This window comes from Malus domestica, chromosome 03 (genome assembly GCF_042453785.1).
Source record: "Malus domestica chromosome 03, GDT2T_hap1".
NCBI classification, from domain to species: domain Eukaryota; kingdom Viridiplantae; phylum Streptophyta; class Magnoliopsida; order Rosales; family Rosaceae; genus Malus; species Malus domestica.
This window is the reverse complement of record NC_091663.1, coordinates 1,142,580-1,158,772: the sequence shown is the minus strand read 5'-3', so window position 1 is coordinate 1,158,772 and position 16,193 is coordinate 1,142,580. Positions and strand designations below refer to the sequence as shown.

General features: G+C 37.5%; 3 protein-coding genes across 4 annotated transcripts; 2 read left to right on the top strand and 1 right to left on the bottom strand.

The window, feature by feature from the left end:
* The first annotated feature begins 3,268 nt into the window (after positions 1-3,268).
* On the top strand, positions 3,269-5,824 carry LOC103415766 (non-structural maintenance of chromosomes element 4 homolog A-like). The gene is made up of 7 exons (XM_008354057.4): positions 3,269-3,772; positions 3,879-3,959; positions 4,183-4,420; positions 4,535-4,625; positions 4,817-5,033; positions 5,151-5,242; positions 5,373-5,824. Exons 1-7 carry the CDS (start codon positions 3,571-3,573, stop codon positions 5,604-5,606), a joined length of 1,155 nt encoding a protein of 384 aa, XP_008352279.3. The 5' UTR covers positions 3,269-3,570; the 3' UTR covers positions 5,607-5,824.
* A 77-nt stretch (positions 5,825-5,901) lies between these two features.
* LOC103415756 (enoyl-[acyl-carrier-protein] reductase [NADH], chloroplastic-like) lies at positions 5,902-9,903 on the bottom strand. 2 transcript variants are annotated; one of them, XM_008354052.4, is made up of 13 exons: positions 9,576-9,903; positions 8,783-9,096; positions 8,124-8,233; positions 7,984-8,039; positions 7,799-7,883; positions 7,666-7,713; positions 7,445-7,519; positions 7,266-7,377; positions 7,046-7,097; positions 6,906-6,957; positions 6,756-6,813; positions 6,529-6,627; positions 5,902-6,440 (listed from the first exon to the last, which is right to left on the bottom strand). In XM_008354052.4, exons 2-13 carry the CDS (start codon positions 9,057-9,059, stop codon positions 6,286-6,288), a joined length of 1,179 nt encoding a protein of 392 aa, XP_008352274.1. In that variant the 5' UTR covers positions 9,060-9,096; positions 9,576-9,903; the 3' UTR covers positions 5,902-6,285.
* Positions 9,904-12,551: 2,648 nt separating this feature from the next.
* On the top strand, positions 12,552-16,062 carry LOC103416215 (protein NRT1/ PTR FAMILY 7.1-like). The gene is made up of 5 exons (XM_008354480.3): positions 12,552-13,090; positions 13,211-13,346; positions 13,476-13,693; positions 14,082-14,641; positions 14,851-16,062. The coding sequence occupies exons 2-5, from the start codon at positions 13,211-13,213 to the stop codon at positions 15,800-15,802; spliced, it is 1,866 nt and encodes a 621-aa protein (XP_008352702.1). The 5' UTR covers positions 12,552-13,090; the 3' UTR covers positions 15,803-16,062.
* The last annotated feature ends 131 nt before the right edge of the window (positions 16,063-16,193 follow it).

Sequence of the window (16,193 nt, the reverse complement as noted above, 5' to 3'; positions counted from 1 at the left end):
TGGTTCCTAGGATTTGATTTCAGCTTCAGAGATGTAGGCTTTGGTCGAACCGTGTCACTCTAGCCCTGCATTTTGGTGCATTGTATATGTTATTGATTGATATGATTGTGGAATAGTGTTGGAAAGCATACGTGTGTGAATGACATATCTATGTGCATGGCAAGATAACAATTGTTGCTTGGCTTATGGTTGATGTGTAGTATGGTACTTTATGTTTTTGCTACAAGTATTTTACGAAAAGTTTAGAGTTTGACGAATGACAAACTACAAATGGTTTGATTCCTGTTTAGGATACGTAGGCAGTCTAATGAGGAGGTTAGATACAACTATAAAGTATACGAAAAATTACTATGCTTTTGGATCGTGAGTTGTGTTTGGCCCGTATCCCGGAGGTGAAGTATGATAGATGTATGGGTATTTGGTGACGTCATGCATTGATCTTGAACGTATGTCGGGATCGGAGCGTGACAGAGAATCCTCCTCCCAAAAAGTAGGCAATTCTTGATAATTGATACTGTTAGGATTTTTCGGCCTCGGGACATTATTAGTTTTTTTTATTCCTAAGCTCTTAGCCATGTTTTTAGAGAAAATGACAAATTGATATTGTACAAATTATAGTTAAAAGACGTTTGCCGTAATGTATTCTCATATGAAATTTGGTTGTTTTAGATGCGATAAGAATAGGAGAATGAAGTGTCATTTTTTTTAAAGCAACAGTAGTAGATTTCAGTCATCAAAAGGATCAAGCTACACAGCAGGCAAACAAAAGTTGCCAGAGTCAATTACAATCAGAAACTAGCAAATTCGAAATGAAATCAGGTGGCTCCTTAAACCAAGAACAGGAGGTAGTATCCATGTGAATACCATGGCGAGCTAGACGGTGCGCAGATCCTTTAGCTTGGCGACGAGTATGGGCAACCAAAGCTCCAGTGATCCTGAGCAACAATGCCTTCGAGTCCTCCACAATATGCCTACTGCAGACATATTAGGAGAATTCTCATGCAACGCTTTCACAATCTTGATTGAATCGCACTCGATAATCAAATACTGTAAACCTCTTTCCATCGCCAAGGCCACACCTTTCTAGCAACCATAGCGTCCATTTGTAGTGGGGAATAACGAAATCAAAACGTTTCACCCGAGTAGCCACAAAAGCCTTCCTGAACGTAACGAATTACAACACCCAAACCACCCAACTTTCTTTTCTCCAAGCACCGTCAACATTAACCTTTACAAAACCTGGATGAGGTTTCACCCACCTAGCTAACTGGAGGATTTATCTCCACCCTTGATTGTGAAACATTGGTTACAGGGGTTAAAAAAAGCCCCCGCCAGGTAAGCATATAAGTGAGAATATTCTTATTTTTTGTTGGCATATCTTAAAAGTTGTTGTTTTGGACTTAAAAAATTACTCGAGTTAACGTTAACTTTACATTGGAATGTTAATGTTTCTTTGACCCATAATATATCAACTCATATAAAACCGATTTTCAGAAGTCCAAAGTCATGTATTAATTGGCTCTAAGATGTGTTAATTTCCCTCATATTCTTGGTTTAGAATTTTATCTTTAGATAATACCCTGTATCATATAAGTTTGGAGACTCTGTAAAACTCCTCACTCCACCACCATGGTTGTAGTATATTACATAAATCTCTTAAATCGTAGATCGTGTGTTAGTGAAATTTACATATAAAAATTTCATTTTTGGTATTAAATCTGCGCCAAGTTTCATTCTAGGCAACATAAGTTTCATGAACATGTACGTATATTGGAAGGGCAATGCGAGTGAATACAAAGATTCATCATATGAATCAATAATCTTATGTTGGAATAATTATTGAACTTAATCTTATATACTCACTCAATTTTCATTTTTATTAAAAACTACATTATGCGTGGTCTTCTCGACTTTCGGAAGGGTGAAATGCCATAATTAAGCCATTAGTTGGTCATCTTTTAAAAAAAAAACATATATTAATGTTTTAAATAAACAAAAATGTGAGAAAACCTGAGCTAGAGTTTGAAGTGGAATGAGATCAACTTATCGCTCTATTTGTATTCTTGACTTGTGTGTGTGTCACACAAGGAAAATGAATACACAAGGTGAGAAGTGAGAGAAAATTGTATAATTAACTTATGCTTTGATGATTTTGTGTGTTTTTTGTCGTACATTGCATGTTCTTTATATAGAGTTTTTAACATGCAAAGTCTACAATAGAAGTTAATGTATGTTAAAACATGCGTCTTACAACATTAATAAAATTAGACAATATGTCTATACTACTTTTTTTGTTATTTTTATATTTCATATGTAGTCAAATTATATGGATATTCACACTACTTTTACAACAATTATAGTTTTGTAATGCTTTATTGTATACATGTCAAAATTTTCTAGAAATTCGTCCCATATAATTATTTGAAACCTATTATACAACAATGAATTGAGCCATTTGAAATTCAAGTTGTTACTGTCAAGCAATGACAACATGTAACTGTTAGGCAACAACATCCCATTACAAAAAGCAGAAAAGCTAACATGGATGATGTGAATGCCCACATGGTATCAAAATTTATAGATTTCATTGTTATAAATAGACAAAAATTAAAGAGATAACTTTTGTGCAGAAATAAGAACGAAGTGGGTGCAATGCATCAGACTGTTTTATTTTCGTAACTATAACATAAAAAAATTGCAAATAAAGACAGGGAAGTGAGAGATATTGATATTATTGCTCTTACTCTTTCATTTTTTGTTGTGTGTTGTAATCATATGCGAAATGCTCCTTATATAGAGTCATATCTGTGAAGAATCATAAAAGTAAAATAAGTGCATTTTAAAAACCATCATACAACAACAACAATGCTACTATTCTTAAGTCTTCATCAATTTTCATCTTTGGCTAAAACATGTGAGCATTTATTCCCACAACTTTTACAACATTCATATCATTTTACAATTTTTTTCAAGTTTTGGATATGTCAACATTGCGACCTGACAAAAAAAAAAATCTAAGTTTCAAAAGAGGATAGGCTCTAAATAAATTGTATTTGATTTTTAACTTTTAGAATTTTTCTCTGCTTGAAACTTTTCGAGTATATTCTCAAAATTCTTCACAATTTCAACTTTTTGTTTGATCATATATCATATATGTTTGTTTACTTGAGGACGAGAACGCGATCGGAAGAAGTGAAGGTCTAAGTAATCTTCTGCTTTTTAGGATTTCGTTAAGACCATTTAACCAGACACTTAGTCGAACAGAACCACATAAAATCCCCAAAACGAGAAAGAAAAAAACAAAACGAGAAAAAAAATCCGAAATTTTTTTAGAGCAGCATTTGAGAGTAGAGCGGGAAAAGGACCGACTTTTTGAAAACCGTTCCCAAAAATTCCCCATCTTTAAAACCAACTCAAACTTCAATTCAGTTCACAGCTTCCCTCTTTCCGTCCCCATTTTCTTCAAAATTTTCCAGAACCACCCTCTCTGTCTCTCATCCAAGCTTTTCAAGTTCAGGGTTTTTTTCTCAAAGCGTCGAAACCGCTCGATTCTCCGAGGATTCCGGCGCGATGCCGAAGTCAGCGAAACGCGAACGGAGCGCGAGTCAAACCCGAGGCGTTGACGAGGCCGCGCAGCTCAGAGCCGTGAAGCGCGAGAAGGTCAACGCCGGCGACCGAGTCGATGACGAGTCGGCGATCCCGAGTGAGCAGGACGCAGTTAGGCGGCGGGCACTCCGGTCCGACTACCTCGCCGTCAAGAACCTCATCAGTGGTATGCAATTTCTGCCTATCGCAAATGCATATATTCCAGAAGTAAATAAATAAAGTTTGGATTTTTAGTTTCAATAATTTCAAATTTTAATTCTTTGTTCTTGCAGAGAAAAGAGATGATTTGATGTGTCCGGACTGGGAGAAGTTCGGACTTCTCATCAATAAAGTCGAGAAATTGCATGAGCAAGGTATTTAATTTTTATTTTTGAAAATTCATAACAAAAATTTTTGAATTTTTTTTCAGAAAAATGATTACTTTAATTTATTTTATAATTTTATTTTGCATTTGATTTGTCTTGGATTCCTGAGAAGATTGAGTAAATGTGAAAGAAAGAAACAGATGAAATTTGTGTTTTTTGGAGCTATAATTTTGATGGTAAAATTTGGGTTGTCCATTTGGGGATTTTTCAGTTCAGAAGCCAAGGGAACAAGTAGCAGACGCAGAGGCACTGCTGGACATAACAAACACATTGTGGACCTCTGTTAAGTCACAGTCCAGTGGCGGGATTAGCACGTCGGACTTTGTTACTGCTTTGCTTTATAATTTTAGCCAACCGAGAGGAGGGGATGACCGTGTCTCGGTTAATTGGAAGGGAATTGGGTTTGCTGTTTTGCCCATTTTCAAGAGCGCTCATGGTTGTTGCACTGTGTGAGTTGTTGCTTGTTTCCAATGATTGCCCTGTTGTAAAGATTTTTAGTTCGCCGTTGCATTGTTCGTATATAAAGTTCTGATTCACTCATGGTTATGTTCTTTTTTCCGTAGGCTTGGACCCATGAGTACCGAGTTGAAGCAAAGGAAGGCTGTGGTTCGCAGTAAACGTGTGAAGCCTACCACAACTGATCGGCCTGATGAGGTAAAGCTGGTTGTCGATTGTATCGGGTGTGTTCAATGGGAAATGCAGTGTTATTGATATTCAGGGTTAGAGTAGAGCTAAAATGGTTGTAAAGCTGATGTAGTTTTGATCTTCATTCGTTTTTAGGGACGTCTCCTTCAAGTTGTATGGATTTTTCTGACGTTATTACTCCCTTGTGGTTTATGGAACAGATAGATGATACTCAGACGGAAGAGAAAACTGATACCGACAAGAACATGTCTACGATATTTGACATTCTAAGAAGGAAAAAGCGGGTTCGACTTGAAGCTTTGATACTAAACAGAAATTCTTTTGCGCAGACGGTGGAGAACTTATTTGCTCTGTCATTCTTAGTCAAAGATGGCCGAGCTGAATTATCTGTAGATGCAAATGGTTTTCATATTGTTTGTAAGTAGAATATAACAAATCAAAGATGGCCCGACTGAAGTAACCCCTCTCTAGTTTACATTTGTGTTCTAGTATCCATGCGTTCGGCTTATTCAGTCATTCTTTCTCTGTTTTCAGCACCTAGGAATGCTCCTTCCGCCGAGGACGTGGCATCACGGAAGGTCACTTACCACCATTTTGTGTTCCGGTTTGATTTCAAGGACTGGAAGGTATGTCATAGTGATCATTTCTTCACTGGTATGGTTTTGTTTAGTGTCTTGTATTATGTGTACGACTCTCGTATTTGCATCCTTTTCATGCTCCATCTTCAGTCCTCAAGACATACTTTCTTACTTGCAGGTAATGATGGATAGTTTGCCTGTTGGTGAGGAGCTGATGCCTCATAGATCCCCCCCAAACTCTACACGTACCTCTCAAGAGGAACCAGCAGTATATTTACCCACAACCCCGATTCGAAAACTCTCCAGAAACCGTGGCCGGGTTGTGCAGGAACAATCTATTGTAGAAGAATCCCCTGAAAACGATGACGCTATTGGAACTAACGTCTTTTGCAGGTCTAAGCACAAGCTTTAAGTCAGATATAGACTTTGCCCCGATCACTGCCGTTTATGCAGGTTTATTTTGTTCAGTTACCTGCTGAATATCCTCTGAATTAGGTTGGACTTAACCTTTTTGCTTGGACGTATTAGTTATGAATATTGACTACCAGGGATGGGCCGTTACCTGCAGATACTAGTATCTGTGGGTATTTTGCCCATCCTTATTTATAAATGGCACAATCCGTTAGCAAATGTGAATCAGGCAACCGTTCTCTTGGTCTACGTTCAAACCCCGCTCCATGCCAGATTAAAGTAATGTAGGTTCTCTCTTTTGAAAGAAAAAAACGGAGCATGCATGCTGAAAAATTGAAATGGTCCAAATACAAAGGTTAGTGCAAAGGTTGTTAGCACTCTCCTTCACACAATTGCATATACAAAACCCCATAAAATTGAACTGCTCAACTTATAGACAAGTACTAACAAGCATAAACCAGTATCAAACACAAAATTTTAAGTTAAAACACATTTCGAATCGAGGTTGTTGGAAACTGTTAGTCCCCGCGGTAAAATTTCTCTCATACCAAAATGGGGGCCATTGGCAAAGACATCGGTGATTCAGTGACTCGGGGAGTTGGGTGGCACAAACTAACAGCATTTAGTAGTCTACGGTACAATGCATCACTTTGGATTACTGTTCAGCCAGCCAGCCATCGTCAGTGCTGAGCCTTCGGAATGTTGAGGTTCTCAAAAATTGGGCTGTCAACTCCGACACCCATTGCGTTCAAACCATTGTCTACGTATATAACACCGCCGGTAATGGCAGAGGCCAAAGGTGATGCCAAGAAAGCAGCTGTGTTTCCTACTTCATCTGTTTAATGAGATTTGTGACTTTAGTATCTATAATAACGGAAAAACGGAAAAGCAAAAGAGAATCGAAGAGGAGACTGGCAAATCACCTGCGGATAGTTCTTTTTCTAGAGGTGCATTGGCTGATGAGTAGTCAATCATCATATCAATGAATCCAATTGCTTTTGCAGCACGGCTTCTTAGCGGACCTGAAGTTAAAAAAACAGAACTTGTAGCTTGACTTGGTCATCTTAACAGTGTATGTAAACAAACGTGGTCGATCTAGAAGCATTCCAGTATTAACGTAAACCAAAAGAAATAGAATAATGTACGGTACCAGCAGATATTGTGTTGACTCTAATTCCCTTTCTTCTTCCTGCTTCGAAAGCAAGCACCTGAACAATGCCATGACATGTCAAAAGAGTTCTCGGAAGGAAAATGAAAGTGGGATAAGTTACATATACAAGTGCATGGAAGAAAAACTCACTCGAGTATCACTCTCAAGAGCAGCTTTTGCAGAGCTCATACCTCCACCATATCTGCAAAAGATAGTCCAAAGATCCATCATCACAACATATTAGAGAATGCAACTCCATACACAAACGGTGAAATGCATAGAAAAGATACCCTGGAATGATCCGCTCGGAAGCAATATATGTAAGAGAAATTGAAGAACCGCCTGTAACCAAAAGATTATGTTAATTTCAATAAAACACTAGTACAACAACAACACAACCTAATCACACCAAGCGGGATCACTGTATGAATCCTATAACGTCATTGTGCTTGGTTTTGTGCCAAGTAAAAGAAGAAAAAAAAAAGTGGATAGGTGAACGTGGAAGCTTGCCTGGATTAATTATTGGGAGGAAATGCTTGAGTAAAGAAACATAGGAATAACTCGATGCAGAAATAGCGGCGAGATATCCTTTTCTGGACGTCTCCAACAGAGGTTTAACAACCTATTTAAGAGATAACTTAGTATGTGTCAAGAAGACAGAAGAAAATCTATTAAGGTTACTGCTGTACCTCCGGTCCATTTGCAAGCGAGTGCACAAGAATGTCAATGCTGCCAAAATCATTTTTCACACATTCAGCAGCTTCCTGCAAACATAAAAGCAATATTCAAGAATTCGTTTAGAAAAGTCTGCAGTCTGTATATTTAAGCTGAAAACTGGTCACAAGCTCCAAGATGCACCGTAAAGTTTTTCTACAAACATTTAGAAGTGTATATGAAATTTAATTTATACCTGGACGGTCCAATTACTGGAACCTGCATAGCGCTTATTTGTTTTGATCTGCATGAAATTACGCCAAAACACATTAAATATATCAAATCATTTTCATCTTATATAATATAAACTATTTATTTCTCTCCTTTACCTCCTCAGGAACATCCTCAGGGTTGTCAAACACAGCATCTAGGGGATATACTTTGGTAATCTCCATTAAAGAACCATCTGGTAACCTGTAGTATCAATTATCTTGTTAGAAACTAAGAAACTGTTCGCCAAATTTATCGCCAAATTTATTGGCTAACAGGATTAGAACCAGATCAAACATCTTACACGCGTGATTCATCAAACTTTCCACGTCGCAGGCTGGACTCAAAAATGTTCAAAGCCTGCACATAGACTCATCGTAGTCAGTAAAAATGCAGAAGATAAAGGAAGATATAAAGACATAGAGATTGGGCCAATAAACTTACAGGCACCCACGTTCCCACAAGGATTTCAGCACCTGCAGCAGCTAGAGATTTTGCGATTGCCCAACCATATCCATTATCATCTGCTACACCAGCAATAAATGCTCTCTTTCCTGCACAAAGCACGCCCATATTTAGTTGGGAAGGTATTTGCTCATCAAATTGCAAGCCTACTTGGCATATGGACCTGGGAATATATGCAATATTCCAGTTGAGCAACAATCTAAAAGCTTACAATTAAAGGAATCATTTCTTCATATTAACCATTGCCATTTAAATATAGCTAAACGAGATCTAATAAACATCATCTCGAGAGTAATATTATTCCTTCAAGTACACTGGCTATAGCTAACGTCACCTCTTCCAAGTGAAAGCATCCGAGATTCCAAATCAAGGGTAATTATCTCAATAGGGAACCAATAGCTTCTTTATGATAAGTAAGTACGAAATTTCTGCTTTCTTTATTGCAATACATTTTCATTTGGAAAAAAACCCATTACCACAAAGTATGACATAAAAGTGAATTACAAGACAGAAATCTCCAATATGAGCTTCTGCAACACGAAAACACGAGTCCATTCTATTGAAGAGGAAGGAAGTAACTTAACACAAACAAGTAGTGAGCAAGAGTGCGAAATCAGATAGACAGAAAAAGAATTAACCTTTCAAATCAATTGGCAACCCCGAGACAGGCTTGTTTTCACTAGCTCCAGCCATTGCCCTTGTAACAAACTTATCCATTTTCATAGATGATGATGTGAAGCTCCGTTGGAAAGATTGTACAGATGATGTATGACATGTACTCGAAAGCTTAGACCATGAAGCCACCTTAAAATTGTCATTAAGCATTTTAGAACTTGACCCGAAAGCTCTCCGAGAAGAAGAAATGCAGGGTCTGGCAGTTGCCATTTGCAGGCTGGAAGCAGCAGTCGTTGCCATATCCGATAATTGCAATCTCACTAAGGAGAACAGAGATCTATACAATACATTAAAACATAATTAACATCCATAAAACCGCGATGCGCAAGAAAACTTATAGGGTCTCAAAAACAGAATACTTTCGAACATTATAAAGGATCCTGGATTTCCACCAAAATGATGGTTTTTCACACTAAGATACACAAAACCCTTTCGCAGAAAGTCCTAACCCATGAAGGAAAACCCAAAATTTCCAAAAGTAAGCTGAACCCAGAAAATTTAGACACAAAAATCCGCTATTAAAGCTAAACCCAGAAACTTTTAGAACAAAAAAAAATCAGAGAACTAGAACAGTAAAACCCTTCTCTACCTTAAACCCCAGTAAATTTCAACACCATTATCTCAAATCTGAGAAAAAATCCAAACTTTAACTACATTTCACATAAATATCAGCACCCAAATAATTGATCTGAACAGCAACCCCAGCAGCAATAGAAGTAGCTATTCGAAAAGATGAATGCAACATTAATTTCTTACCTTTCTGCAATTGGGAGCGCCAATGTGGAGAGCGGAAACAGCAAAAGCTGTGTATTTTTAAATTGGGAAAGAGAAAGGGGAGCTGGAAATTGGAAAGACTCCCGTTCTTATCAGCTTTGCTCGTTAGAGAGAGAGAGAGAGAGAGAGAGAGAGAGAGAGAGGGAGAGGGCGCCGATGAAATGTATGATGTGTTTTTAAGTGAGGGGTGAGAAGTGAGAACTCTGGAGTGGAGTGGAAGTCGGAGTATCAATTGTCAAAGAGAAAAGAAAAAAATAGTTAATTACAACTTTGGCCCTTGAGCTTTAATGGTTTTTCCACTTTGATCTTCAGTTTTCTTTCTTCACAAGGTGGTCTTTGAACTTTACAGAAAGGGTAACGCCAAAACAACCAAAATTTTAAAACCAAATTTTGTAAGTCAAATGATAAGGTTATTGATAATTGGATTATTACTCAATGATTGATTAGCGTGTTTATTTTTTTATTTGTGACACATCATTGGTTTGCAAATTTTATTTAAAAATTTGGTCTTTCTATAACATTATCCTTACAGATGATTATCATACCCCATTTTTGCCCCTACACAACACAACATCACATTTGACACCGGACAAAGATACAACCCAACAATGAAGTACATCAACCGGTGTTACAATAATACGAATATGAGTTTTGTCTAGACCTTGCATAGGTCACATCCCTCATGACATAAGGTTTAATAAATATCTAAACCTTCCTCTTCGGAGCGGAAACAGACGTGGCCACACAACTCTTCTTGAGCTTTAATGGTTTTTCCACTTTGATCTTCAGTTTTCTTTCTTCACAAGTTGGTCTTTGAACCTTACAGAAAGGGTAATGCCAAAACAATCAAAAATTTTAAATCAAATTTTGTAAGCCAAATGATATGCCTATTGATGATTGGATTATTACTCAAGTGTTGATTAGTGTGTAGTTTTTATTGGTGACGCATTATTGGTTTGCAAATTTGGTTTAAACATTTGGTCTTCCTAATTTGACACCTGACGAAGATACAACCCAACTATGAGGTACATCAACATGTGTTACAATAATACGTATATGAATTTTGTCCGGACCTAGCACAGGTCACATCCCTCATGACATAAGGTTTAATTAAATATCTAAACCATCTAAACCTTCCTCTTCGGAGCGAAAATGGACGTGGCTACACAATTCTTCTGGTCATGCATTTTCCTCGTTACTTTCTATATTCCCCGTATGCAATGATGGAGATAGAGTACTTAGCATAATTCTAAAACTACATAATCAACTAGTTTCACACCGGGGGAACAGCATCCAGAGTAACAATCTCAACAATTTGAAAGATATCTTGAGAAAACGTTTTAGCACCGGTGTATCCTATATATACTCTAGTTTAACTACCTTTTTTTTTTTTTAAAGCAGGGATGAAAAAGAGTTGGGCACTAATTTGTGCTTTGTTTTGTGAACGGGCACTAATACCTCAGATCTGAAGGAAGAAAAGGCCACAGTTGTGCAAGGAGGCCGATGCGATGAAGGAAGATAGGCTTTGAGAAAGAGAGAGAGAGATAGAGAGAGGAGGACGAAGGGAAAGTTGGGAGGGTTGGCGTCTCACTGTGTCAGCGACGAAGCTTCGGGCATATGGGAGGGAGAGATCGAGGGGAGACGATGGACAGATCAAGTTGGGAGACAAGAACATTTAGGTTTGATGCCAGAAAGGGCACGATGGAGAGGAAGGGAGGGTAGGATTACAAAGTTTCATTAAAGTTACTGTTCACCAGTGTTCTATGAAAGAAAAATCCATCTTAACATGTAAGAAACCCAAATCACAATAATTAAGATGCCCAATAAGTTTCTTTATTGTGTTTTGGTTTTGGTCATTCAAATGCCAACCAACTTTATGTCCACATATATGTTGAAGTTTCGCATGTTCCATCTGGACACGATGAAGAAGTGATCAGTAACGCGCGTAAAGTAATTGTTCCAGACTTCCATGCAATCCTGACCCGACTAAAATTGCCTGGAATGCAGTTTGTCTCCAGTCCGAGTATGTGTGTGTGTACATATATATACCTATATATATTGATTGCTATACACCTCTAAACAACCCAAATCAAAACCCATCTATTTTCTCTTTTATTTTTGGCGATCTGCTTGAAATCCATCTCTCAAAAGCTCAAACCTTCACATTATATATCTATATATATATTGCTATAGACCATCCAGGTCCAGCCAGCTAGTTACAGAGCATCAGAGATAAGCTTGAGACATTTTGGTTGGGTGGTCTTAAGCTATAAATTTTATCAGTTCCCTTGGAGTGAGAATGGTGCGGAATTGAGGTACTCTTTCTTGTTAGCGATTAGGAATGAAAAATGCAGATTTGTCAGACAAGAAGAAGAACCGATACAAGTAATTCGAGCAAGGAAAAGTTCAGAGAGAGAGATACTCTGCAACTTCTTCCATATATTTTAGAGCAAGTGCGTCTTAGCATGTGACCACACATACCAACAAAACAACCGATGGTGAAGAGAGAGAGAGATATATATATCCTCAATTCAATCTCAACCATCCATTTACATTGCTTAGATTAAGACATATGTCCACTTGTAATCCTCTTTGATCAATTCATCAATTTACACATTAACATTTCTTTCATAAAATATATTAACAAGAAAAAATAATATAATTAAAAAAATATTTTCTCCTCTATTTCTTCACTTAATTTTTTAGGTTTAATTATTTTAAGTTATCGGCAAATAAATATTTTATTTTAAGGTGGAAGAGAAGAATATGTGGAACAGAAAAGTTAGGATTCCCTCGAAATGTAGGGGATTTCACAATCAGTTTTGTGGTTCAGAATGTGGCTCTACTTGTTACTACTAAACAGAAGCTGATTCCTAATTGTAATGAACCTGTACTTGTCCACGAACTTAATTAAAATTTTAAGCATATAATAACTCCTAATTTTTAGGTCTAAAATCTAAGATCCGAAACTTCGAACTAGTCATTGGATAAGAGCTGAAAACATGCGAGTATTATGAGGGAAATCCGTAACTGAAGCCTGAATGTATCGGGTTTGTCATCACCAAGCCTTCAAATATATAAGTCATTTGTTACACTCTCACATCTCACATGAAGCTTCAAGTCTTTCGATTTGATCAAGAACTCTCTCTTTGGCTCTCTTGCGATATATGTATTTTCTGTTATATACAGTCTCTCTAAATATAATCTGCATTAGGGTTTCAGAATTATGAGTTTTCGAGGTTCTTCGAGTAGTTCAGATTGAGATTTTGGGTTGAAAGAGGGGACTAATTAGCTAAAGGGCCATTGTTTTAGAGTGAAATTTTCTTGTTCAATTTCCCACCATAAATGACAAAAGGGTTTTTCGTGTTTTCTAGTTTTCCGGCAAATTATTTGAATTGGCCTACTACATTGCCGTTTGTAATTACCGACCCAAGCTCTTCCCCATCACCGGAGTCCGGCTCAACAATTTCAAGGGCAGTGATCAAGTTCCGTAAAAGGTTGGTATATCCTCCATATTTCAGCTAGCTTCATGTATAATATATTTTGTAATGTAACTTCAAAGTTAATTTGTTACTGGTAGCACATATTTTACTTAGTATCCCCTGCAAAACTGGCAGATGATAAGCACGGCCACGAATCGAGACATAGAAGTAGCAGAAGTTGTGGATACAAACATCCATGAGGTAACTCAGGAATCCAAACCGAGTGTCGAAAAGAGTAGAGGAGGATGGAAGCTTGCACTTGTCTTGCTAGGTACCCATCATCGATGCTATTCACTTAATTTTCCTAGCATATATATATCTTGTAAATTAAGATTTTGATGTATTTCTTCAAATAGTATTATCAAGAATAAATATACATGTTATATCTTATTCTGTGCAGCGAATCAAGGCCTAGCAACACTAGCTTTCTTTGGTGTAGGAGTGAATTTGGTTTTGTTTCTGATCAGAGTTCTTGATCAACAAAGTGCCACTGCGGCAAACAACGTCAGCATATGGACTGGAACTGTTTATTTGTTCTCTCTTCTTGGAGCATTCCTCAGTGACTCCTATTGGGGTCGTTACTTAACATGCGCCATCTTTCAAGTCATCCTTGTGCTGGTATATGCTTTTTAGATTTTAGGGTTTAAATAAGATTCTTTTTAGATTTTAACCTAGATGGTTTTATAAATATAGTTTAAGTCCCTATTACTAAAACTTCTCATAGTTAAGTATTTATAGCACATTATTATTTATAACTTACCGAAATTGTCTACCCGTCCATAATTAATGTAGTACAACCTAATTAATATTTGATCGTTACAATTAAATGCTAAGGACTAAAGTTAGTTTTTAATCTTATACACACTTTTATTCTAAAAGTAATCTTCTTCAAAGATTGAAATAGAATTTTCTATAATATATACTTACTTTTTGAGATTTCCAAGTGAATTTTTTGTATTGTTCTTGAAACTTACATGTATAACAAAACTTAATGTTCCTTAATCAGGGCTTGGGGCTATTATCCTTGACGTCTTGGCTCTGGCTGATCCATCCGCATGGTTGTGGCGGTGTAGGCAATTACTGCCAACCAACATCCAAAGTTGGTGTTGTTCTCTTTTACCTATCAATATATCTAATAGCACTTGGATACGGTGGCCACCAACCAACTATTGCAACATTTGGAGCAGACCAATTCGACGAGAAAGATCCCAAACAACAATCTTCGAAAGCAGCTTTCTTTGCTTACTTCTACTTCGCACTCAACGTTGGATGTCTTTTCTCAAACACCATCTTGGTTTACTATGAGGATAAAGGTTTATGGACTATGGGGTTTCTGGTGTCATTAGGATCTGCTATTTTAGGCCTAGTGTCATATTTGGCAGCATCACCTAGGTATCGGTACATAAAAGCATGTGGCAACCCGTTGCCACGCGTGGCTCAGGTATTTGTGGCTGCTTTTAGAAAATTGAGAGTTGCTCCAGCCAGCCCGGATAATCTGTATGAGCTCGAAGGAACAAAATCTGCAATCAAAGGCAGTAGAAAAATTCTCCACAGTAATGAGATTATGTAAGTAATATTGCACTTTAATTATATATATATATATATGAGTTAATTTTATTAGCTCTCAAAAAAGGTCATCATGCACTTTTATCTTTTTTATTTTATAATGCGAGAAGTGCAAGATGACATTTTAAGAGTGCAAATAGCAGCTTTCATTTAATAGTTTCATTAGTTTCCTAATATTTCAAGTTTTTTTTGTTACTTAATTTGGTCAGGTTTTTGGACAAGGCAGCGACAATAACAGAGAAGGATCAAACTGCGGCCGAAAAGAATCCATGGAGGCTGTGCACTGTAACTCAAGTTGAGGAAGCAAAATGCGTACTAAAAATGCTACCCGTTTGGCTTTGCACCATAATTTACTCAGTGGTGTTCACACAAATGGCTTCACTTTTTGTGGAGCAAGGTGATGTGATGGAATCCCACATCGGAAAATTTCACCTTCCAGCCGCCAGCATGTCTGCATTTGACATATGCAGTGTTCTTATCTGCACTGGACTATATCGCCAGTGCCTTGTGCCTTTAGCCGGACGGTTAAGTGGGAACCCAAAAGGCTTATCCGAGCTTCAAAGAATGGGAGTAGGGCTCATTATTGGATTGTTGGCAATGGTTGCGGCCGGTGCCACAGAAATTGCTAGGCTCAGAGGTGTGATACCTGGTGAGAAGATAAGCTCACTAAGCATATTTTGGCAAATCCCACAATATGTTCTTGTTGGTGCTTCAGAAGTTTTTATGTATGTGGGACAACTTGAGTTCTTCAATGGACAAGCGCCGGATGGGATTAAAAGCTTTGGAAGTTCACTATGCATGGCGTCAATATCTCTCGGAAACTATGTGAGCAGCTTACTGGTTAACATGGTAACACATTTTACAGCTAAAGGTGGAGACCCTGGTTGGATCCCAAATAATCTGAATGAAGGTCACATGGACAGATTCTACTTCCTCATTGCAATTCTAGCAGCTTTGGATTTTGTGGTTTATTTGTTTTGTGCTAAGTGGTACAAGGGCATCAACCTCCAAGGCTCTGAGCAGGAAATTGAGATCATGGAAAATCAGAAGGGCAATGGTCTCCAAGGTTATGAGCAGGAAACTCAGATAACGGAAACTCAACATGAAAGTTCATCAATTCATGGAAAACCACAAGATGAGTCAGTGCTCAACAAAGTTTAGACTAAGTTTAATTTCCTAATTTTGTGTTCTTTTATAGGTAGTCTTTCTCTTGTTTTGTGTTTGAATGTGAGCTTAAGTTTTAGAATAAAGATATTGCAGGAGTAGAGAATGACTTCTCCTTTCTTGTACCTTAAACCCTACCAAATTTCAACACTAGAGTAACAGATTTGGGAAATTAGTCGTTGATCTAGAAACAATATGATCTAGTCATGTTTCATATTATGCTTTTTAAATAAAGTGTTCCGAAAACAAATTGGCACGAAGGGTCTGTGGCTTTAGTATTTAGAACGTTTATTCTGCATTCAAGGCTCCCTATTTGAATTTCCCTTCTCGCTTGTCCGATACTAGAATGGTTAGAGCCCAACTCAAATAAATGGCAATGAGATTGATC

Coding starts and splice junctions, on each gene's coding strand:
- LOC103415766 (XM_008354057.4), top strand. CDS start 3,571: ATGCCGAAGTCAGCGAAACGCGAACGGAGCGCGAGTCAAACCCGAGGC. Junction 3,960..4,182: donor CGAGAAATTGCATGAGCAAG/GTATTTAATTTT, acceptor GGGATTTTTCAG/TTCAGAAGCCAAGGGAACAA. Junction 5,034..5,150: donor AAATGGTTTTCATATTGTTT/GTAAGTAGAATA, acceptor CTCTGTTTTCAG/CACCTAGGAATGCTCCTTCC.
- LOC103415756 (XM_008354052.4), bottom strand. CDS start 9,059: ATGGCAACGACTGCTGCTTCCAGCCTGCAAATGGCAACTGCCAGACCC. Junction 8,234..8,782: donor GTTGCCAATTGATTTGAAAG/GTTAATTCTTTT, acceptor TGCTTTGTGCAG/GAAAGAGAGCATTTATTGCT. Junction 6,958..7,045: donor TCCGAGCGGATCATTCCAGG/GTATCTTTTCTA, acceptor TATCTTTTGCAG/ATATGGTGGAGGTATGAGCT.
- LOC103416215 (XM_008354480.3), top strand. CDS start 13,211: ATGATAAGCACGGCCACGAATCGAGACATAGAAGTAGCAGAAGTTGTG. Junction 13,347..13,475: donor GCTTGCACTTGTCTTGCTAG/GTACCCATCATC, acceptor TATTCTGTGCAG/CGAATCAAGGCCTAGCAACA. Junction 13,694..14,081: donor TTCAAGTCATCCTTGTGCTG/GTATATGCTTTT, acceptor TTCCTTAATCAG/GGCTTGGGGCTATTATCCTT.